The sequence below is a fragment of the Hyperolius riggenbachi genome, chromosome 5 (genome assembly GCF_040937935.1).
Source record: "Hyperolius riggenbachi isolate aHypRig1 chromosome 5, aHypRig1.pri, whole genome shotgun sequence".
NCBI classification, from domain to species: Eukaryota; Metazoa; Chordata; class Amphibia; order Anura; family Hyperoliidae; genus Hyperolius; species Hyperolius riggenbachi.
In genome coordinates, this window is record NC_090650.1 from 358,777,813 (window position 1) to 358,801,946 (window position 24,134).

At 45.1% G+C, this 24,134-nt stretch overlaps 1 protein-coding gene across 4 annotated transcripts in view; it reads right to left on the reverse strand.

Annotated features, from left to right (window-relative positions):
* Positions 1 to 24,134, reverse strand: part of NCOA2 (nuclear receptor coactivator 2) — a 372,516-nt gene that overhangs the window by 39,987 nt on the left and 308,395 nt on the right. For all 4 annotated transcript variants that reach the window (XM_068237481.1, XM_068237482.1, XM_068237480.1 and 1 more), the window contains 3 exons: positions 7,048 to 7,258; positions 2,441 to 2,650; positions 474 to 683 (listed from right to left, as the gene is read on the reverse strand). In XM_068237481.1, the coding sequence (XP_068093582.1) occupies positions 474 to 683; positions 2,441 to 2,650; positions 7,048 to 7,258 (631 nt within the window). The remainder of the gene's footprint in view (positions 1 to 473; positions 684 to 2,440; positions 2,651 to 7,047; positions 7,259 to 24,134) is intronic.

Genomic DNA, 24,134 nt, shown 5'->3' on the forward strand with positions numbered 1-24,134 from the left:
AGGAAGAAACAAGCAGCCCGGAACTTCAGTGCATGAGAACAGAGTGAAAGAAACACACAAATGATCTCTTGCGATTCATAAGGAAGGCTGTATACAGCCTGCTTGTGTATGGATGTATTTTCTATGTGTGGACATACTGTACATCAACCCACTTCCTGTTTTGGTGGCCATTTTGTTTGTTTATAAACAAACTTTTTAAAACAGTTTTTAACCACTTTTAATGCGGCGAGGAGCGGCGAAATTGTGTCAGAGGGTAATAGGAGATTGTCCCCTAACGCACTGGTATGTTTACTTTTGTGCGATTTTAACAATACAGATTCTCTTTAAAATTGCAAACTACAATGCCAAATCGAAATACTCAACTGTAGCATATTGGACGCTGCGGAGAGTAAAGAATTTACTTAGTAGAAAAAAAAAACACACAAAACTCTATGAAAGTTTAGGAAGAAAGGAGAAAACGTGGTTAAACTTACCCATATTCATAACATTTGACTGCATCATAGGCCTTGCCTGATTGCCAGGTCTCATAGGCATACTGCTGGAGGTGGGGCTGCGAATCATGCCTTGCATGGGCCGACTCATTGCACTGCCTGCTGTGGTGCCCCCTGCCCTGATCCCCTGAGTCTGCGATACCCATTCTGGTGATGGTAAAGATGGTCTAGGGCCATTGCCACCAATCATTCCTGGAAAAATGATAGTTTCCTTTTATTAATTGCATTACAAAACCTGCAAGTCAAAATAATACTATCTGCAGATAAAATGCAATAAAGCCACACCCAGGATGGGTGTTTGTAATCACTGTGAAAAGTATTTTATATGAGCTCCCTTAAAAAAACGCTGAAGTGTGGAACGACCATAACAGTGAAGCAATGTCCGATAAATTTCATGCTGAAATCTGCTGAAAATCTCTGTACACAGTGCAAATAAAACCCATAGTTAGCCTGCAGGCTAGCGACACGTCTGCACAGTGTCGAACGTGCAACGTCAGCCAACAAGGATTGGGATGAGGCTATACTTTCATTGGCTTCAATTCACTAAGACCCATTCGGTAAAAATGTCATGTTCAGTCATTTACTTCAAGCCGTAAAAAAATATTGTTTAGTATTCACTAATATTTTAACACGTGCTAACGATACACTTTACCAAAAAACCGCATGAAAATTCCCAAAGTTATACCTCATGTAGTATGTCATTTGTAATGTGATGGATTATTGCAGTGTATGGAAAATGGAAGTCCAATACAGAGAAGTTTTTTCTCTTTTTTCTAAATCATACAGACAAGTAAACTGCAAGTCCAAGCTGCATTGACCATTGCAAGACATGTGAAATTAGGAATACATGTTTTTATTAACTTTTCTGTTTTCCAGAAGAATTTGTAGTTTCCTCCCTTCTGTAACTTGAGTGTTATCTACTGACAGCTCCAGGCCGGAGGTAAAAAATTGAACATCTCACTTGTGTTACCGCATGCCCTATTCTTTGTAAATTATGAGGTATCTACCACAAAAGTCCGCAATTAACCTCACTAGTTGGTCATTTTAAATTTTTCATGCGGTAACAGCCTTAGCGAATTGAAATTTAACAAAAGGTTTTTAATTTATTTATTTTTTTGCTTTATCGCGTACAGGAGTGCTTTGTGAACTGAGGCCACTGTGATTAAAGTACTGTAATAAACATAAAACAAACATTGCAACTGATACTAGTTTGAAGCTCCACCTGCTGGTGAGACTGACAAGGTTTGTAGTAAATTTGTCTCATTACCTTATATGCTGGGTACACACCATGCATTTTCCTACTCGATCCGCAGGTCGATCGGGATCGATTCAACTATTTCCGACATGCTCGATTCGGGCTTCGAACGTTCCGGTCGTCGATTTGCATGTTAAGTTTGCCAAATCGACGGCAGGAACGATCGAAGCCCGAATCGAGCATGTCGGAAATAGTCGAATCGATCCCGATCAACACGCGGATCGAGCAGGAAACCGCATGGTGTGTACCCAGCATTACCAGTGTTCCCCAACCCTGTCCTCAAGGCCCACCAATAATCCATGTTTTGTGGAAATCCACAGAGGTAGTTAATCAGCTCTGCTGAGACACGAATTACCTCACCTGTGCATGTTTGTGGTTTTCTGCAAAACATGTACTGTTGGTGGGCCTTGAGGACAGGGTTGGGGAACACTGCCTTAGCTGACAGAAAAGGTGAGTGATCATGCATCATCACACAGTATATAGCATGAGTGTCTTGAAGAATACACTACTGCAGTAGATTCCGTTTATAGTTCACTCCAAGGAACTGAGAGAAAGTAGTTTACTATGTGAGAAGTTTACTATGCAGGATACTGCCTTGGGTACACTGAATGAATCTTCAGCTCTGGGCACTTTTATTCATGGCATTGTGGATATGGCCAGTGTGCCACAAACTGTGTGAAATGACTCTACTCACCAGGACTGCTGCTGCCCACTCTTCCCTGGCTTCCCATCATGACTTGGTTGTTCATCATGCCAGAGGACTGCATGGCAGAGAATGGGCTGGTATTTCTCAATGGCTGGAAGGAGCTGGCAGCACTCTGGTTCTGTAAATTCATGTCCATTTGTACATTCTGGTTTGGTAATACTCTTACAAGTGGTAGCTGTGTTGGACGAGTGTTGAACACTGAGGGGATAAAGAAATAGAAATAATCATCTCACAACACAGCTGAGAAAGTCACTAAAAAAAGCCTCTACACAGTGGCATTGAGGTGCCAATACTTTAAAAGGTGAGTAAATAAATAATGTAGGTACAGGTAGTCAATGACTTATGAATGGCCTTGTGAAATTTGATTCTGTGGAAAAAAGTCAAAATGTTTTTATTAAAGACATTGTAGTTTTTGAGAAAAGAAAAAATGTTTAGTTTTTTAAAACTAGTAAAATTACATTTTGCGGTGGTTCACCGAGGGCACAGGGGGAAGAAGTGACAGAGGGGGGGGTGGGGGGGGGGGACACATTGAAAACAAGGGGGAACAGAGGTGGCAGAGTGGGGGACATTGAAGGCACAGGGGGACAGAGATGACACAGAGGGGGGAAATTAGATGCACAGGGGGCACAGAGGAGGTACAGGGAAAAAGATGGCACAGTGTTTTATACTAAAAGTCAATGGGAGCCCCCAAAAAACAAACAGATACTTACCTAAGGATAGGGAAGGTTCTGAGTCCTATAAGGCCTAGTTCCCCAACCCTGTCTTCAAGGCCCATCAACAGTCCATGTTTTGCAGGAAACCACAAACTAGCACAGGTGAAGTAATTAGTGTCTCAGCAGAGCTGATTAACTACCTGTGTGGATTTCTACAAAACATGCACTGTCAGTGGGTCTTGAGGACAAGGCTGGGGAACACTGCATAGAGCCTTCCTGCTCCTCTCCCGGTCCCCTCACTCTCACACTGGCTCCCCCGGTAGCAGTATTCGACCAAATATTGCTCTCTGCCACTGAAGGAGGCTTCAGAAGTCTTTTGGAGCCTGAATGCTCCCCAAGGCTGTGGAGTCAGAGCAATTTTGGGTACCTGGAGTCGGTGGTTTCATAAACTGAGGAGTAGGGAGACTAATTATTTTTGTACCAAATCCACAGTCCTGGTAAGTATTAGACTTATGAGTCTGAGCCATTTTGGGTACCCGGAGTTAGGGGTTTAATAAACAGTCGTCAGATGATTTTTGTACCTATTCCACAGCCCTGATGCTCCTGAAGACGGGCGGCTCTGTACTGTGTCAGCGTGCTCACGCATGAGCAGTACAGAGCTGCATGTCTTCAGAAGCACTCGGGCTCGCAATGACTGAAGTCTCCTGTGGTGGGGGATTCAAACTGAGGAGCCAGCCCTGGAACACAGGGACCGTGAGAGGAATGAAAAGGCTCTATAAGCAGTGTTCCCCAACCCTGTCCTCAAGACCCCCCAACATTGCATGTTTTGTGGAAATCCACTTTGTAGGGCCCAGAGCCTTCCCTCTCCATAGGAAAGTATCTTTTTTTTTAGCTTTCCATTAGCTTTAAAGAGAACTCGAGGTGGGATTTACTTATGCCAGTGGGGCACAGAGGCTGGTTGTGCACACTAACACCAGCCTCTGTTGCCCTATGGTGTGCCTCCAAGACCCCCCTGCACGCCGCTATACCCCCCCCCCCCCGCAGTGCTGGCGACACGCAGCGTGTCGCCAGCACTGCGGGGGGTATATCGGCGCGCAGGGGGGTCTTGGAGGCACACCATGGGGCAACAGAGGCTGGTGTTAGTGTGCACAACCAGCCTCTGTGCCCCACTAGCATAAGTACATCCCACTTCGGGTTCTCTTTAAGAACAGATCCAGATTAAGACAATCTGCAGTCCCTAGAGACTCTGTAATAAAAAATTGAGCCTTATTTCTTCTGTCCTATAAGTTCCTATTACTGTTCTAATGTGGTCTGTCTTACTGCAGCCTTTCCTACTTGCACTGTCTCTGTAATAAATCTTATCTCCTTTCCTCTGTCATGTCTGTTGGGCTGAGGCTGGAATGTGTGGAATGTGCAGCACTGCTTGTCACTGGCAGAAGCTTTACACACCCCCTCCAAGCTCTGCATGAGTCACACAGTAAGCTATTTCTCAGCCTATGATACTCTGGTTAGAAGCCAGTATTTTGTTTGTAAACACTGCCTAAAACTGTTAATTACAAACCAGGATTGTAGCAGGGAGTGGCAGAAACAGCACAGAGGGGCACAGGAGAACATAAGGAATAGAATGGTATGCTTTTTATTGTAAGAATTTTAGAGTACAGATTATCTAACTGGGGACTACCAGTACCTGTATCATCAGGAGCCCGAGTGCTGCTGAAGTTGGCCGTTTCTGTACTGCACATGTGTGAGCGCGCTGGCACAGTATGGAGCCTGCATAACACACACAAAGCAAATCTACACTCCCAGCTCCAGCAATCTCCTACCTTTATTTGATCAGTAGGCACCAGTCAGCAAATCAAGTGCAATTATACAACCTTGCCTGCCATGCCAAATCTTGCAGGAATTGCATTAATTAGGCAGCATTCAAGTGGGAGGCTTTGGTCGGTCGTAATCGTAGATTATGCGACTAGTAGTGACGCCCCTGTGCAGACATTGCTCCACATCCTGCAGTGCCTGCAGCTTCCAAGATGCAGTCTATAGGTGAGTGGTTAGGAAGGGGACCCTGTGGCAGCAGTGTCTGCACGGGGCATCCCTGCTAGCGACAATCTACGATTATGTCTGACCGAAGCCTCCCACCTGAATGCGGCCTAATTTATGCAATTCCTGCTAGATTTGGAACGGCAGGCAAAGGGTGTATAACTGCACTTGATTGGCAGACCGGTTCCTGCTCAACAAATAAAGGTAAGAGAGTGCTAGAGCTGGGAGTGTGCATTTGCTTTTCGTGTGTTATGCAGTCAGCATTCAGTTTAGAGGCAGTGCGGGCGATTCCCCTGGTGGTGAAGGTGGTGAGAGTTCCAGGGCTCACCTGTACCTCTCCTCTAGGTATCACATGGTGGTTTAGGTGTCCCGGCCTGTGGGAGAGATCGGGGCCCCCGACTGTCGTGTGAACCAGTGTTTGTGGTTTTACAGTATGGAACCACCAGTCTTTGGGAGCATCAGGGCTCGGTACAAAAATTATCCAACTCCTACTCCTCGGTTTATGAGATCATCGACTCCAGGTACTCAAAATGGAAATTTAAAATTCTTCAGGGTCCTGATTTAAACACACTTAACTGTAACTGAAGTGGAAAACAAAAGTTTAAAACTTTAGTTTTCCACAGCATTTTTAGTAAGAGGACTTTTTTTTTCATTGTAGCCCCTTACACACTCCAATGAGTTCTGGTTCACCATGAGCTTGCTGGGTAATCTGTAACTCTGTAACTGAAGTATTACTGTAATTAAATTTACATGGACCATATAAAAACACAGATTTATTTTCTCTTACTTGATAACCTACCTGTTAATCAAATGACCTAAATCAGGGCTTCCCAACCCTGCCCTCAAGTACCAACAACAGTGCATGTCCTGTGGAAATCCAGAGGCAGTTACCGGTAAATCATCTCTCTAAGAATGACTCAAACTGGGGCTGGAATTGCACACATGGCCGCAGCAATCAGAACAAGATGAACTGAAGTTCTGTATGGATGATGTGACATGGTCTAGGCCAGGGGTGTCAAACTCAAATACAAAGTGGGCCAAAATTGAACACTAGACCTAGTCGCGGGCCAACCTCAATGTCTACTGGCCACCTTCCTCCCTTATAACGTTCCAAGGTGTCTAATGGCTCCCCTCCAACCCCTATACAGTTCCACGGTGTCTTGTGGTCCTTCTCCCTCCCCTATACAGTTCCCTGGTGTTTAGTGGTCCCCACCCTCCCCTATACAGTTCCCTAATGTTAAGTGCTTTTCCCCACCTCCCCCAAATGGCTTCCCTAGTGTTCTAGGGCTTCACCTCCAATATAGCTTCCCTGGTGGTCTAGAGAGGGACAAACATAACGCAAAGTGGGAAACCACTTGGGGGCCAAATTTAATGACTGATGGCCAGATTTGGCCCGTGGGCCGGAGTTTGACATGTATGGTCTAGGCCTACCGCAGTGCATATATTCCCATTATGGCATTATGCAGGTGCTGCTCATAGAAACACTACAAGCCATGTGTGGACAGAAAAATTTCTCATCACATACAGGAATTAAAAAAAAAATGCTTGAAAACCTCAGCATTCAGTTCAGCAATATATTCCCCAATCTACACTAAAACTAGGACAAACCTGGTGTGCATCTGCATATTAGTTATATCAGGGACAGATCACAGCAGTTTCATCGCCCTTTGGTACATGTAGAGCTTTCTATGCCCACAACATGTCACTAAATTAATATAAGAGATGTACAGTAATTATAGGAATGTAGGCTATACAAAATAAGAGATTCAGTTCCATGTGTTAGCAGCAGAGGGCGCTGCTTGTTTACATAGCGGCATTCCTTTGAAGGGAAACAGAAAGCAAGCTGTTGATTCTTGCAGAGATGATTCAGGAAAAGGAAATCCTACATGCAGGTCTGTGACTTACTGGTCTGCTGCATCCGGAGGGCTCTCTGCCGCTGCGCTCCAGCACTTAGAGCTGTGCCGTTATCACTAGCGAACTGCATCAGGTCATTGATGATCGCTTGCTTATCCACAGAGTTGGCATCGGGCCGAGTGTCCGGATAAGGGAGCTGGTGGTTCTGCAAGTCGTCCAAAATCTCATCCAGGTTGTCCAAATCAGACGTGCCAGACATTAACTAAAAGCACAAGGACACCTCTGATTACTCAGGATATGACCTCACTAGTGCAAACTATGTATAATGCAAGCAGGGAAACAACATTTATAAAGTTTAAAAAATGGGGAGACACTGAACATGAATGTTACATTATAGCGGTTGTGCTACACAAAATAGTGACATAATGTAGAAATAAATATAGAGACGAGACACTGAGTCCATATGGTGGTGGAGAAGAGCACACGGGATGGAGGGCCTAGCCAAACAGGCCAACAATCTAAGGGTGGGCGAAAGGGACACGTGCTGGGCTGCCACAAAGATGGCCAATGGGGTGCTAGTGATTTCAAGTTGATGCAAATATTAGGTTAGTTTTCATGCAAATTTGGAATTGGACAAATCTAATATAGTAGCTGACGATTCTGACTGGCCCAATTCCAACGTTCATAAATATGCAGGACATTTGCATTAATCTGAAATAATTAGCATCTCACTGACACCCATCAATGTGACTGGAAGTAGTACACACAGTATGACCAGCGATCCCTCAAACTGCCGGGATTACAGAAATGTGCTCTGATCTGCTGCTGTGCCAATAAAGGCACAAGTCTAAAATAAATCATAATTTTACACTACCATGTCTAATAATAATATTATTGAAGACCCCTGCCAGAGAGCCACTCACTTTATTAATCAGCAGAACCTTTATTATGCACAGTAAGCTCAAGCAAGCACAAAATCTGGCATCCCATCAACCTCCACACTGGTTGGGACGCTCTTTCCACCAATCTATTCTCTGCACTAATAAAAAAACAAAAACAAAACCCCAGACAAACCAGTTCACCAGTGAAAACACGAAACTATTATTACCCTGATAGTGGAGAATACCACAGTAAAGTGGGGAGAGTGCATGCAGGACCTTTCCCCAGAACTTCTTCACTTCTGGCATTCATCTCTACTTTTTCATCACATCACACACACCTCAAAGGAGCCTCTTTTCTCTACTTTAGGTAAAGTACTTTACTTTAGGGAACATGCAGTCCTTTTCATTACTCTAGAGCTGTGGATCTCAATTTTTTTTTGGGTGAGGGCGCCCTTGATGGCTTTTACATTTTTTCAAGGCACCCTCTTGAAAAAGTAAAGGAATGCCATTATGATCTTTATTAGTCAGCTATCCACCCCCACCCAGAGATGATTATTAGGCAGCATTCACCCTCCAAGGAGTCAATGACTGACCACCCCACTGGCAGAACCCCCCTCCAAATAGTGACCCCCACTTTAGGCAGCAATAGTCAGTGACCTCCCAATTATGCAGCACCCCCCTGAATAAACATAACAAGGATAAAGAATAAATCTTGTACATAGAAATTATCCCACATGGGTACTGCAGTTAGTAACACCTTTAATTATGCAGCCTCACCTCATCATACATTCCAGATTGTGACCCCCATTAGCACGACAAACCTCTCCTTACCTATCCAGGCCAAGGTGCACTGATCAGTCGCTCCACCCAGATTCCTTTGATGTCCAAACTCAACCATGGCTGACAAGACTAAAGGTTAACTGGTGGGTAATGCAGCTGCATTGTATATCAACCAGCGGTGGCATTAACTGATGGCAATGCACAAATGGTGGGGATGCATGTGGAGGCAGCCCTGGGAGTTGTTCAAAGCGCACCAGGGTGCCACGGCACCCACTTTGAGAACTTCTGCTCTAGAGTATACAGTCCTTTTCACTACTCAAGGGGTTATACGGTTCTTTTCACCACTTTAGGGTATATACAGAGAAACCAGAAAAAAAGGGCACAGCTATAGGAGCCCATGAAAAAAAGGCGTGATTAGCGGCAAAGGGGGGTAAAATTGGTGCACTGGAAGCCACGTTAAGTTTTAGGTACCATGGGTGGGGTGGATTTTTGGGAGTGGAGTTGGGGTTAGGCCCCACCAGGTGGGGTGGTGAAGGGTTATGCATCTGTAGAGGGAGGGTTCTGTGTGAGAGTAGGGTTAGGTTTAGCCATAGTAAAATATCAGTACCAATATTTTAAGTATCAGAATTCAGTAGTAGAAAAATTGCTAATTTTAACAATATTCTACTGGCGGCAATTTTTCTCCCCCCAAAAAATTAACACAATTCCAAAAAACAAAACAAAACGCACGCTCCACTTGAGGAGACCTTGTATATCTAAGCAAGCTGAATACTCCTGCCTCAAGATATGCCTGAACTTTGCCTGACCTGTGTAATAACACGATTATGTTCTGGTAGGCAGACAAGAATGGCAAACTGCTTCTAAATATAGATTTCAGATAAATTGCAGAGAAGAGTTTAAAATAAAACAATTACAGAGCCAGTTTGTCTAGGGTGCTGCCTTAATAGCGCTGCCCTCCCCGGACCAGTACAAGAGAGGCTGCAGACTGCTGGGTCTGGATGCTACATGGCTGCACAGATGTGAGGGGCTAGGAGGAGGCAGCAATGTGCCAGGGAGATGGCACCTCTCTGAGGCACTGACGTCACCCAGTCGCACACACAGCTCCTCACAAGAACACAGCATCTGATGAGGAGGAGAGAATATTGGGATGCGCAGCATCTAGGTCATCCGGGGACAGGTATCCAACCACAAGATGGATGGAGACAAAAGAAATTACCATTAATGAGCTCTAGATCTGGTAATAAGAGAGACAGGAAGCAGCCAGCCATTCCAGGACCGTATAATGAAGACCCAGCATGAATAACACAAGATTTATTTAAACGCACTGGATCAAGATTTCATTCATAAATCTAATCCTGACATGAGCTGAGAGGCCCGGCCTTGTGATGTGGCGGCAGGGGAAGTGTTAACAGTGGCAGCATGCCTCTTCAGTGTAAGCTTTTCTTGGCTCTGCCCTTGTATAAACAGTGAACCTGCTAAACAGCAAGAAGTCTCACTACAACACAGCGGCTGTGGTACGGAACGCCTAGGCCAAGCAAAGCCTCTCCGTCAAACACGCGCAAAAGGCTCAAACGCTGGATGGGAAGCAAAAGAAACCGCCAACTGGTCCAGATGGCATCGCTGCCCACTTATCACCCTTGTCACACAAGGAGATGCAATCATTACAGTATAATCATATTAAACATCTTAAAATAACTGCAGTGTTCAGAAGTACAGATACTGAAATAAAGCTGAAGGAATGGCAATAGCCGGAGCGGAGACAGGAACATGCAATATGTATGACATGCACTAGGATGCATTCTGTTAGTAGAGAGACACACGGGTATTTCCTAAAAATGTAATTCCCTCAGAATTCCTCTGACCCTCCAACAACCCTCCCACACAGAAACCACTATAGACTGCGAGGGAATGATGAGCTCTGTCACAGGACACAGCAAATCTACACAGGGGACACACCCATGTGGTAGAAATACCAGGACTGTGGAGTCAGTTCATGAAACCACCGACTCCAGGTACCCAAAATTGCTCCGATTCCGAGACCCCCAACTCCACAGCCTTGAGTAATACGGCACCCCATATATGCTGTATGAATTGGATGACACCGTGCCAGATTAGACTGGCGATGGTGCCCCTAGCAGCGAGCCCAAACAGGTCTACATAATTTTATTACGTATCGCAGTGGCGGAAAGTGTCGCCGACGGTGATCAAAGTGTCAGACTTTGTCACTTTTATTTAAAGTGGCTGATGCCATGCCAGACTAGATCTGGCAATGGCTTCCCTAGCGGCGGCCATGTTTTACTGTGTAGGACTATGTTCAACATTGGGCCAAAACTGGAAAATAGGATAGCGAAGGGTTAATACTAGTGTAACAGTTAAGGTTACCTACACCTACTGGGATCAGGACTTCGTCCTCTGGGTGAGTTTTTTTGGCATAGCCCTGTACAGTTGTGTTACTAGCCTACAGGCTAACAACACATTCTGTTGCTGTGGAGCAGAGAGAAGAGATATGCACCACACGACAAAGCGGAAGGGGTGAGAAGACCACCAATGGACTTGGCCCGAGCTCGGCCAAGGTGACCCAGGACACCGGATTTCTTGGCAAATCCTTGACACAAAAACTACAACAATTATATATAACCACAAGTTTAAAAAGCTTTTGAAAACACAGGTCTGCTCCCTTGATCTACTGAAAACCCCATTCTTCCAACCGTGTCCAGTGAAGACAGAAGCTTATTTATAGCAGCAAAGTGAAGTGACCATAAAATAGTGTTCAACCTCACTAGGGATAAGGAAATGCAGTGGTCCATGCAGGAAAATCTCTGAAATTTTCTGTCCTATCGGTGAAAGTGAAAGACAGTACTTAGAAGGTAAAAGGGGAAGGAAAATGTCCACATCAACTTAAAAGAGGAACTAGGATTAATTTTTTATTTTTTTTATTAGACTGCAGAGTGTGACAAAACCTATGCAGAAGTGGGAAGGGCCAAACAGATCTTCAGTATTTTAGAAAAGGGTCAGCCAGTCAGTACACCTAACCCAACATCTCAGCTGTGGGAAGATAGCAGAAAGCTAGATTTTACATCTCTCCAGATTATTGGAGAGCTAGAGTGTCATTCCAATCGGCCTGTGGCAGCATTTTCACCCCTCCTGCCCATTACAAAACAATGCAACCAAAGTGGGGCCAAATGAAGACTGGGGCCATGTGCCTCTTCAGGTATGAGCACCTGAGTGACTTTACGCTAATGCGCAGCAGTGCTTCCATAGGTACAGCATGGCCGCATTTGTGCCATAAGTGCTCGGCTTCAAAGTTCTGGAGAGTCCTGGCGTAAAAGCAACACAGGAAGACTCTTTGTTGTGTCATCTTACCTGAGAGGTTCACTGCAGGTTCTAACCTGCCATATTTGCAGGAATGGAGATTTCACACTAGTGAAAGGAGTATGGGGAGTAAGTTCTCCCCGTGTCTGTGTGGGTTTCCTCCGGGCACTCCAGTTTCCTCCCATGTTCCAAAAACATACAGATAAGTTAATTGGCTTCTAGCTAAATTGGCCCTAGACTATAATACATGCACTACACGATACATACATAGACATAGGACTCTGGTAAGGACTAGATTGTGAGCCCCTCTGAGGGACAGTTCGTAACAAAACAATATACTCCGTACATCGCTGCGTAATAAGTCGGCACTATATAAATACTACAATAAATACTGCGGATATGCCATAAAACCCTGCCTATTTAATATGCTGGAAATCTGACCATGTAAAAGAGAAAACCAGGATAACCATAGCATGAATACCAGGCGGAGCCAGTGACTGGACATGACCGCAATAAAAACTGAACAGGGTTTCCAACACTGTCATACAAATCATTTTTATGTGTATGAGGAATGCACCTGTGAGGACAGAAGTGAAGGAGGTCTCCAAGAGCAGACACTGAGAAATTAAAAACCTAAAAGACATGCTTTACACGCTGCCCAAAACTAAAAGATTCCCAAAGACAGATTCCATTAGATTTTTTATTTTACGAAGATATTAATGACAACTACATATGTTAGGTGTTCTTGAGTTCAAGCAAGTATTTTTGGACCGTCAGTAGCTCCATGCATGTCCATTACCGTGTGAAATCTCTATTCTCACATACTCAGAAGAGAATACACATATTTACATACTGTCTTAACAGGAAACCTGTAATCACTTGATTCTGATGACAGGACTGTCAGTCACTTGCTTCACACTTGTACAGTGAGGAAGAGACAATCAGCAAGTGGGATTAGCCTTGAACAAGGACACTTCCAGGCTGAAATGTGCCACAAGTGCACTAAAAAGCAACTGTTATGTCTCAGCCTCTGCTGTTGTGTCTTATAGAGAAATGCAGGTCTGTTCAGCAGCTGAGAAAAGCACCAGCCAGTGTCTCAGCAACAGGTAGCCCTAAAGAGTTCCATTCAAAGATCATCATAGCGTTTCACAGTCCTGGCTTTTCAACCAAGCTAATTCGGAGGCAGCCGATTTAAATTGTTAAGTAACTTCTATGCAGTTATAAAAGAGATATTCTTACCTCTCCTCAAGAATAAAAAGGTACCTGAATGACTGGATAATATATTGAGCACTAAGAAAAACTAGACAACGCGTTTTGCAGGTCTTTGCCCACTTCATCAGGTCTGTGTAAAACCAGTGCCTTTCAATAAGGGCCAAACGTGAGTGCCTCTATCCGAGACACACATTTGTATGCATTGTGCTTTGAGGAAGGGGAACCCAAAATATTTGTCAACTAGCATCATGGTCTAACTGATGGAATAAACTGAACTATTAATTTAAAAATTGGTGTGCTAACCTAACAAACTTATCTACATGACGATTGGTGACAAAGCTTACCAACCAGGTAATGCACCCAGGTCTCATACTAATAGGCTGTACCACTTTGGTTCATCTACCAGACATGTCTGTACAATGACTGCTTTGACATAGAAACCAGAAATGCTCATGAATGATAATAACCTATCAAGTGTATGCGGATTACATTGGGCCCTGTGTATACAAAACAGGGTTGTAACAACTAAAATCCAATCAGTCAGAAGATCAAATGGGTGGAACTGTGAACATTTCTTAATGTTAATAGGCACTTTGCCAAATGTTCACATTGTGAATTTGTGTGTACAGATTATTATTATTTAGTAATTATATAGCACCAACATCTTCCGCAGCGCTGTACAGAGTATATCGTCCTGTCACTGTCCCTCAGAGGAGCTCACAATCTAATTCCCTACCAGAGTCCTATGTCTATGTATGCATTGTATAGTGTATGTGTTGCAGTCTTGGGCCAATTTAGGAGGGAGCCAATTAACCTAGCCGTATGTTTTTTTGGGGGGATGTGGGAGGAAACTGGAGTGCCTGGAGGAAACCCACACAGACACAGGGAGAACATAAACTCTTTGCAGATGTTGACCTGGCTGGGATCGAACCGGGGGCCCAGCGCTGCAAGGCGAGAGCGCTAACCACTAAGCCACTGGTGCTGCCCAGATCATACTGTCATTGCCTTGTGGGAACTTCCCCAGACCAATCACTTGTGTGACATACGGAGGAGAGAAGCCATGGTTTAGCCCAAATCTTCTCCGCTGGTCTCATGATCACATGGTCACAAGCATCCTTCACACGAAGAATTGTCATTTTTCTAAAAATAGCCCAGTGGTTCTCTTGCGTGGCCACTTTAGATATGAATAATGCTGAGCAGATTTGCTAACATGCCTCACTTGTAACACAAATATCCATTTATAAATACATAGTGTGTTTCTGACTTCCAGCTGGTGTGAGCTGAGCGCTGTACAGGCTGCTCTGTATGCGACGTGCCCTTGTTGGCTGCCACGGTTCCAGGAAACGGCTCTAATATTAGTCATATCCAAAGTTTCTGTTTACTGTGCATTTAGAAGTTTCTCTATTCAAACACAGCTCTACAGTTTCTGCATTGTCCTCTCTCGGTGGCGGATAAATAGACGAAAATAAAGAAATCACGGGCCGCAAAATACTATTTTTAGCTGGCAGCAAATATGGCCGAGCGCTGGATGTGGGCACTGAGGTATGTTTTGGCATCCACCGTTTTGCTGTTCGCAGAATGCTGGAAAGTGTCAGAGCCTGTCATGCTGTCATTATCACCAAGTTTAGTACAACTGGACAGCTTACAGGACGAGCCAGAGCCAAAGCAGGCCGGACTTCACACATGTAGAATAAACAACTCTCAACACAACATACTCAAAGTCAAGCCTAAAAATATAAATACATCAAGGAAAAACCTTGGCTATAATAAAGACCCAACATCAAGTCGTTATTCTAAACAAATCAAATTTTACACATTTAAAAAGTCTATCTCCTCTCAAAGAAATAGGATGGAACTGCCTTTCAAGTTGAAACAGCTGTAACAATAGGCTACTTTCAGTAGATCCTTGAAATTTAATAGGATCAGATCAGGCATAAAGTAGACCTGAACTTTTGCACAGGACAGGGTCTGATGCCTTTTGTGCATCAGGCCCTATGTGTTAAAGAGCCCTCAAAGCTTGAATGACCCGAGGTGGCGTATTGTAATCCTAATAGGACCCAGAGGCATGTCGTGTGCACAATGACCTGCCTCTGGGTCACTGTACTGCCGCTGCCAGCACCCCTGCGCTCTGCTGCCCCCCCCCCCCCCTTAAAAGATCGCCAGGCTAGCGACAAGCAGATTGTTAGCCTGATTTATGTATGTGAGGCTGTTAATCAGCCTTCTCCTCACCGCCACCTCCATGACAGCCTTCCCCCGCCGCTCTACACCTCTTAGCTTCCTCCAATAGGAAGCCAAGCCACTACCCAGAAGTACTTCCTGGGTCGTGGCTTGGCTTCTTATTGGCGGAAGCTAACAGAGGTAGAGCAGCGGGGGAAGCCTGTCATGTAGGTGGCTGTGAGGAGAAGGCTGATTAACAGCCTCACATACATAAATCAGGATTGTCGCTAGCCTGGCGATCTTTTGAGGGGGTGCACACGATATGCCTCTGGGTCCTATTAGGATTACAATATGCCTCCTCGGGTTCTCTTTAAAGGGTACCTGAAGAGACATGGCATAAAGAGATAAATGTGAGCATATAGCATTAATCCTACATAGAACTATTCTGTACTCACTTTACTGTAAAGGTGGCCACACACACCATACAATTAAATGATCCAATTTTTAAACAATTCGATAATTTTGATCAGTTGTCCCAAAATTTGAGAACTTTTCTTTGTTTTCGAACGATAAATCCGATGGAATTTCCCATTTTTTTTTCGATATTTGGAGACTGGACATTTCAGATCAACTTTATAAAGAATGATCTGGTGTGTGATGGATTGTCAGTTACTTGATGTACAGTTCCAAGTTTTCTGAGCTTTCAATCATTTTATTCATGATTGGGGAGAAATTGAACATAGGTGTGTGGTACATTGGTCAGATTTTTGAATTGTTGCAATCAGTCAGAAAAATTGATTGCCATTCTTGAATTGAACAGATATTTAAAAAATTGTATGGTGTTCGGGCCACCTTTAGGCTTAATAAACCTATATTTTTCTGCGTAGGAGTAGCAGTTTAACAGCACCTCTAGCTCTCCAGAAAACTAATGCCTGGTACACACCACGCAATTTCCTAACTGATAGGTTGAATTGATCATTTCCAAAAGCTCCAATCAGATTTCGAATGACTTTTGTCGGAAATCATTGATTTGCTCCTGTCGCTCTAGCGGGACATTGCATGGTGTGTACGAGGCATGACAAAGGCCATACATCCTGCATGTGGCTGTGCAAACAGTGACAAACAAAAGTCATCAGTTGTCTGTGGGGGGGGGGGGGGGTTCGGTTTAGAAAGAGCGACTTGGACGCAGGGAACAGCTGGTATATGGCTTATCCTGCTGCTGCACAACTCCCGGCTGCGTTAAATACTATTCCCCCTCCAGGTCCACATAGATAGTGGGGAATTATGTAATTCGGCTTTAAGCTATTGCTGGCGGCCGAATTACAGTGTTTTAAATGTAACTTCAGCTCAGTCTTCTGACGGCGCCGAAGTTGCACTCTGTGCGCCGCTGTAGCTGTAATTCCTATTTCCGTCTATGGTGGCGCCAAAATATCTCCTGTGCTGGATTATTCGTGTTTCCAACATCTGTCGCATCGAATGTGAATCGCATAGGATATCGCCTGTGGTGTGTGCCGCTAGCTGATCGGCTTACGATCCACCATACTATTCCTTAATAAAATCGATCGCTTTGTCGCTTGAATCAGAATCGCTAGATGTATGGCTACCTTAAAGAGAACCTGAAGGAAGTAAAATTATTTAAAACAAACATGATGTAGTTGCAGATGAATATTACATACTTACCCTGCCGTCAGTTCCTCTCAGTGGCTCATCATTTTCTTCAAACAGTGATCCCTTCCAATTCTGACAAGATTTTGTCAGAACTGAAATAAACCAGCTGCTGTCAGTTACAACTGAATGTGCAAGGTAATGTCCATGTTTCCGTATGGCTCAAGTGGGCGATATTACAGTTGAACAGTGTGTTGACCAGGAAGCGGTTATGGGGTAATGGCCATTTTCAAAATGGAGGAGGAGGATTCCATTGATCACAGTGGACAAATGGGACGCAGGAGGGGAGAAAGATTGAGGAGTAGACTACACGGGAGGTAAGTATGACTTGTGTATGTTTATTTTGACTTTTAATTTTCAGTTCAGGTTCTCTTTAAAGGGAACCTAAACTGAGAAGGTTATGGATTTTTCCTTTTAAAATAATACCAGTTGCCCGACTCTCCTGCTGATCCTGTGTCTCTAATACTTTTAGCCACAGCCCCTCAACAAGCATACAGATCAGGTGCTCTGACTGAAATCAGACTCATCCGGGCGGACCGTGACCGCACTCTCTCAGGCAAAAGGAAAGGAGGTGGAGTCTGCTTTTACATCAACTCCTCATGGTGTCCGAACACGTCACTGTTAACCAGGAAGTGTACCCCCGACCTTGAGCTCTTACTTGTCAACTGTAGGCCTATCTACTCACCCAGAGAGTTCACATCCTACATCCTGGCTGGGGTAGGGTTGCCGCGATATACCGGTATTACGGTATATCACGGTTTCAATGTGCATGGTAATCATACCATGCACATTTGCAAAATACCGTTTTTTCCCGCTGCCTTTCGCCGCTTCCGCATCGCCGCCACTTCCGCATCGCCGCCACTGCCACTGTTCACATTTCCCTGTCTACCTACATGAAAAGCAAGCTCCCGAAGCTATTTCCTGGTTGCGGGAGGCTTGCTGATGCACTGCGCAGGTGCCGGATGGGATGCGCGTCCTATGATGACGCACCTGGAACGCAGAGACTGCTTCCCCATCGGCTGGAGCGCACACGCAGCAGAAGAGCGAGAGCAGTGATTGGCTCAGTAACGGGGCTCCTGTCCCGCCCATCACAGCCAATCAAGAGACAGCCTTTGAATTAAAATCTGCCTCTTCAGTATTGCGCGCTGAATGTTCTCTGATATCCCTATGCCATTCTTCATTATCCTGCTGCCACTCAATGCCCGGTCCAAGCTCTACAAACAGGACTGGTAAGCTGGGCAAATTTTAGGCAGTATTACATCGCCGGCACTCTTTCTTTCCACTTGTGCCACCTATGACTGCCTACATGTATCCCTGGCTACCTATGCTACGGCCACCTACTACTGCCTGCACCCTATCTCTGGCTACCTATGCTGCGGCCACCTACTACCAGCTACACATATTCCTGGCTACCTATGCTACGGCCACCTACTAATGCCTGCACCCTATCTCTGGCTACCTATGCTGCGGCCACCTACTACTGGCTACACCCTATCCCTGGCTACCTATGCTACGGCCTCCTACTACTGCCTACACCCTATCCCTGGCTACCTATGCTACAGCCACCTACTACTGCCTACACCCTATTCCTGGCTACCTATGCTACGGCCACCTACTACTGCCTGCACCCTATCCTTGGCTACCTATGCTGCGGCCACCTACTACTAGCTACATGTATTCCTGGCTACCTATGCTGCGGCCTCGAGTCCTACTACTGCCTACCTATGCTTGGGCCACCTACTACTGGCTACACCTATCCCTGGCTACCTATGCTACCGCCACCTATCCTGCCTACACCTATCCCTGGCTACCTATGCTACGGCCACCTACTACTGCCTACACCCTATCCCTGGCTACCTATGCTGCCAGCACCTACTACCAGCTACACTTATTCCTGGCTACCTATGCTACGGCCACCTACTACTGGCTACACCCTATCCCTGGCTACCTATGCTACGGCCACCTACTACTGCCTACACCCTATCCCTGGCTACCTATGCTATGGCCACCTACTACTGGCTACACTTATTCCTGGCTACCTATGCTACGGCCACCTACTACTGGCTACACCTGTGTCTTACGCCACCAGGACTTTTGCAGGAGCAGGGTGAGCCATTTTACAGTTCCAGAGGGAGTGGGGAACCCCACACTGGGGTGGACCGGCACATTATTTAATGTAAGGGGGGGATCCCGGGTCCAAATAATTGTATAATACCGTATACCGTAATACCGTCATACCGTGGTATTTTTTTTGACGGTTATTATACCGTGGAATTTCATACCGTTGCAACCCTAGGCTGGGGTCTACATCCCGCCTGATGCTGATGTCAAACTAGCTGAACGTGACCCCAGCCACCTTCATTACAAACCCGAGCTCTCCTCCCCCAGCAGTGAGCGAGGCTGATGTTCTGCACCACCTGTCCACACTGAACTCGAGGAAAGCCTCAGGGCCTGATGGTGTGTCCTCAGCCTGCCTGAGAACCTGCTCACGACAGCTGGCCCCCCAACCTCACTTCCATATACACCAGGTCCCTAAGTGAGGGCAAGGTCCCTTCATGCTTTAAACAGTCCACAATTATTCCTGTGCCAAAAAAACAAGGAGTCTCAGACCTTAACAACTTCAGACCAGTGGCCCTCACCTCTGTTATGAAAACCTTTGAGAAAGTGATCCTATCCCTTCTCAAGAACTCCACACTGCACTGTTTGGATCCGTTTCAATTTGCGTACAGAACAAACAGGTCCACTGATGATGCTATCAACATATGCCTGGAGTACATCACCGGTCAACCTGGACAGCCCGGACTCCTATGCCAGGATGCTCCTTCTGGACTTTAGTTCGGCTTTCAACACCATCTGCCCACGTATACTGCACGACATCCTAGTGGATCTCGGTACCCACCCTGCCCTTCGCTGCTGGATCACGGACTTCCTTACAGACAGGTCCCAAGTTGTTAAGCTGGGAGACATCTCGTCCAGACCAAGAATTACCAACACTGGTGCCCCTCAGGGATGTGTCCTGTCACCTTTTCTGTTCTCGCTCTATACTAACCAATGTACCTCCAAGGTCAACTCTGTCAAGGTCATCAAATTTGCCGACGATACCACCATTGTTGGCCTCATTAGTAAGAGCGACGAACAGGCCTACCGAGATGAGGTGGATAGAATCTGCCACTGGTGCAGGGGGAACAAGCTGGTGCTCAACACCACCAAAACGGTGGAGATGGTCATAGACTTCAGAAGGCGGAGCACCACCCCCCGCCCGATTCTTATTGATGGGGCGGAAGTTGAAATTGTCCCCAGTGTATCCGACTCCTGGGCACTACCATATCTGATGACCTGAGCTGGAAAGCGAACACCTCCGCAACCCAAAAGAAGGCCCAGCAGAGACTCTTCTTCCTGCGTCAACTAAAGAAGTTCGGCATGGCCCAAGAACTTCTTAAATCCTTCTACTCTGCCACCATAGAGTCTGTCCTGTGCTCCTCTATACTCGTATGGTATGCTGGCGCCTCCACCAGCGACAGATACAAAATTCAGAGGGTCATCAGATCAGCGGAGAGAATTGGAAAACCCCTCCCCCCTCTGGAGCTCAGCCACAACTCTAGGATGTGCTCTAGGGCAACAAAGATTGCTAATGACCCATCTCACCCGGGTCATCGCTTCCTCCAACGGCTCCCATCGGGACGGAGGCTACGTGCCATCCCTACCAAGACGTCAAGGCACAGGGACACCTTCCCCACAGCGGTGAGACTCTTGAACTCCCTATAAATGCCATGGCTCTCCCCTCACACTTGCAGGAAACACCTACTTAGCTGCCCACTACCCATAGTACATGAGTGTTTTTTTTTTTCTGCGTTCAGACTGTTATCTTGTTTTTGCTGCTTGATATGCTACCGTCTCAAGGTTTTTCTTACTCTGTCACGTCTCTGACGTAACTTATTGCCTGCGCACTGTGTTACGTTTGTCTCGCTGTAACTTCTTATTTATTTTGTGAGCTGCCCTGTGATGCTAAAACCAATTCCGGGCATGACCCAGTCATGCTTGGCGAAATAAACTGATTCTGATTAGCTGCATGCTTGTTTCAGGTGTGTGATTCAGCCACTACTAGAGCCAAAGAGGCAGCAGGACTGCCAGGCAACTGGTGGTGTTCAAAAGGAAAGATCTATATTCCTCTCAGTTAAGGTTCCCTTTAAGGGGCTCTAGGAAAAAGTTAAGGTAAGCTCTACAGATACAATGGTTTATCATATAAGTCAATTTTCAGTTTAGGTTGCTTTAATTGTTGCTGGGGACATAATCAGTAAATCAGGAAACACACCGAGACAACAGTTTGCCTGCAGTCCCTTACTAAACTCTGATCCCTCACAACTTGTGCATAGAGGCCCTTTGTATATACACGCCAAAAGCCAACGTGAATAGTAAAATCAGGGTTCTTTCAGGCACCGTGAAACCTTAAAAGTGTATACAGGAATGAAAGCAGTCTTCACTGTTCTGCTTATATCAGAAAAATTACAGGTGAAGCAAAACTATGTAAACTGTTGTAACAGCAGGGACTGTGTGGGTGGAGGAAAGACAGCAGCACTCAGCAGTGTGTGAAGGGTGCTGGGCAAGCTCTACCACAGGGGGGAGCTCCAGCAAGCATCCAGTCATGTGACCAGTTTAAAGGGAGACTGGTTGAAGCCAGATGAGTAATATACATAACTCAGATAAAATGTCATGGTGCTAAACTGTCATCACTAATACTAAGAAAACATCACATTACTTTCTTTTTCATTTATGAGACCTGCTGCCTGTATGCAAATTCCCGTGTACAAGGTTCAGCAACAGCAGGTCTCTGCAGAGTGTTTATATTCTGACAGAACAATGAATGCACAGACATTCCCGGAGGGAAGTTACTACAATGCTAAAAGCAATAGATTGCTGAAATCCTGAACCACGACCTTGGGCTAGTGAACAACACACAAGCCAACAACTGCCAAGGGTAATAATTTACTTATAAGAGGCTACAGCAAGTTTAAAGAGGAAGTCCAGGCAAAACTTTTTTTCCCCTCATAAGTCAGTGCCTGTTTATTTTTATGTCTGTGTCCCGGATACCATGATCACCCGTCTTTGGTACTTGGTCAAGAAGTGTTATAGTGGTGCACCCCCCCCCCCCCCTTCCGCAACTCATGACAGGAATACAGTCAGTTGCTTTTAGAAGTAGACCAAAACCTGAGAATTCAAGTATTTATACATCAATAAAAGGCAGCATCACCAGTTATCACCCAGTTTTACGAATCAGAAAAAAAAGGCTAAAAACTTCCAACCATGATCATGCTCACTGGATACTGCCTACCAAGATGCATTCTGGGAGATGTACATCAACAGCAGGTGTAGGCAGCCCACCTAGACACTGCTCTACTGTAGCTGCAGCAATGAAGAAGGTGCAATTTTTTCCCATCAATAAGAACAAGCTGAAAACTTAAAGGATGGTGTTTTGTATCTAAAAACATGCAAAATGAAATGCCTCAGACAGTTACAGAAAACTGCTTAAATATTCAAAAAAAAAAAAAAAAAATCACCATGGCCACACTTCCTAGGTTAAGAGGACCCCAGCGGTTAGGGTGCGACTGTACTCTGCTTTTCTGTACTGATTTCCACCCCCAACTCAAACCTGGTCTAAAGTGATCCTTCTATTGCTGATATTATAAGTACTGTATAAGGGCTCCTTCGAGCAACATTATATATAAACTAATAGAAATAGAACTGCTAATAAACAATGAGTGCTGTCTTTGCACAGTGTATCCATTCTGACAAGACACAAATACAAGTATAGCTTCCTTGGGTAAAGCAACCAAGTACACACACATTTGTCAGAGTAGTGTACCAACAGTACACATGCAAGAGAAAAACATTCATCAGTGTTAAAGAGACACTGAAGGGAACAAAATATGATATAATGAATTGGTTGTGTAGTATGGTTAATTACTAGAACATTCGTAGCAAAGAAAATATTCTCATATTTTTATTTTCAGTTATATAGTTTTTTTTATCAAATTGCATCATTCTCTGATATTTGCAGTTTACACACTACTCAGAATTCTAAATGATTTTACAGAGCAACCCAATGAACTATTGACCTGTCCTCTGGAGAGAAAAATAAAATACAGTGACTGACCGTTGAGATAAGCTTCAGAAGACAGAGCTGGAGCTCAATGGCTCTTTTGCATAGATAACTGGAGATTCTTCAAGAGTCCGAAGTAAAAATTAATCCAGCTTTTTACCCGCTATTATGTTTAAGCTATATGAGGAGATGTGAAACGCCACATTCCCGCGCCAAAACGAGTGCTTTATGTCCCCCAAATGCCCGGGGGAAAAACCGGGGACAGCTTTCTGAAAGCGGAAGAGCTCAGCGATATAGCTCTGCCTCTGAAGAAGTCAATCACCGCCTTACCCCGCCACTCTCAGTCTTTCTTCACAGAGAGGGGAGGGGAGAGGTGGAGATCCACACGCAGATTGACGTCAGTAGAGGCAGAGCTACAGCACAAAGCTCTGCCTCCCCAGGCAGCCAAATCCACAGCTTTGAAAGTCGTGGATGTTTCCCTCGGGGATTTGGAGGGCATAAAGCCCCAGTTTTGCAGCAGGAATGCGACGTTTCACCACTCCTCATACAGCTTGAACATAATAGCAGGTAAAAAGCTGGAAATAGTCTCACTCTTCCTGTACTCGAAACAATATTAGACGTATGTCTCTGCTCCTAATGTTTTATTTCTTAGCTGCACTACACATACAAATAATTATACAATTTGTTTTTCGCTTCGGTGTCTCTTTAAAGCCATTCTAAACCCCTAACTCAACAAGGCCACTTCTAATAGTTTGCTAAACTTCATTGCAGGTCTATTCTTCCCTCTGTGTGTAGTTACTGAATGAATCAATGTGGTCTGACCCTATGACACCCAAAGAAGGCAGAAGAGATGCCAGTCTACATCTCCCAGCATTCCAGCATAAACTATGTCCTCCATGTCAGCATGCGAATTCATAATTTTTTCAGGAAATAAGCAACTGTAAGATCATGATCTACTCACAGGAAAATAACAGAGGTTTTAAAGGTCAGAAGCCTGCATGGTAAAATGCACAGGGAAGTTCAAAAACTTAAGG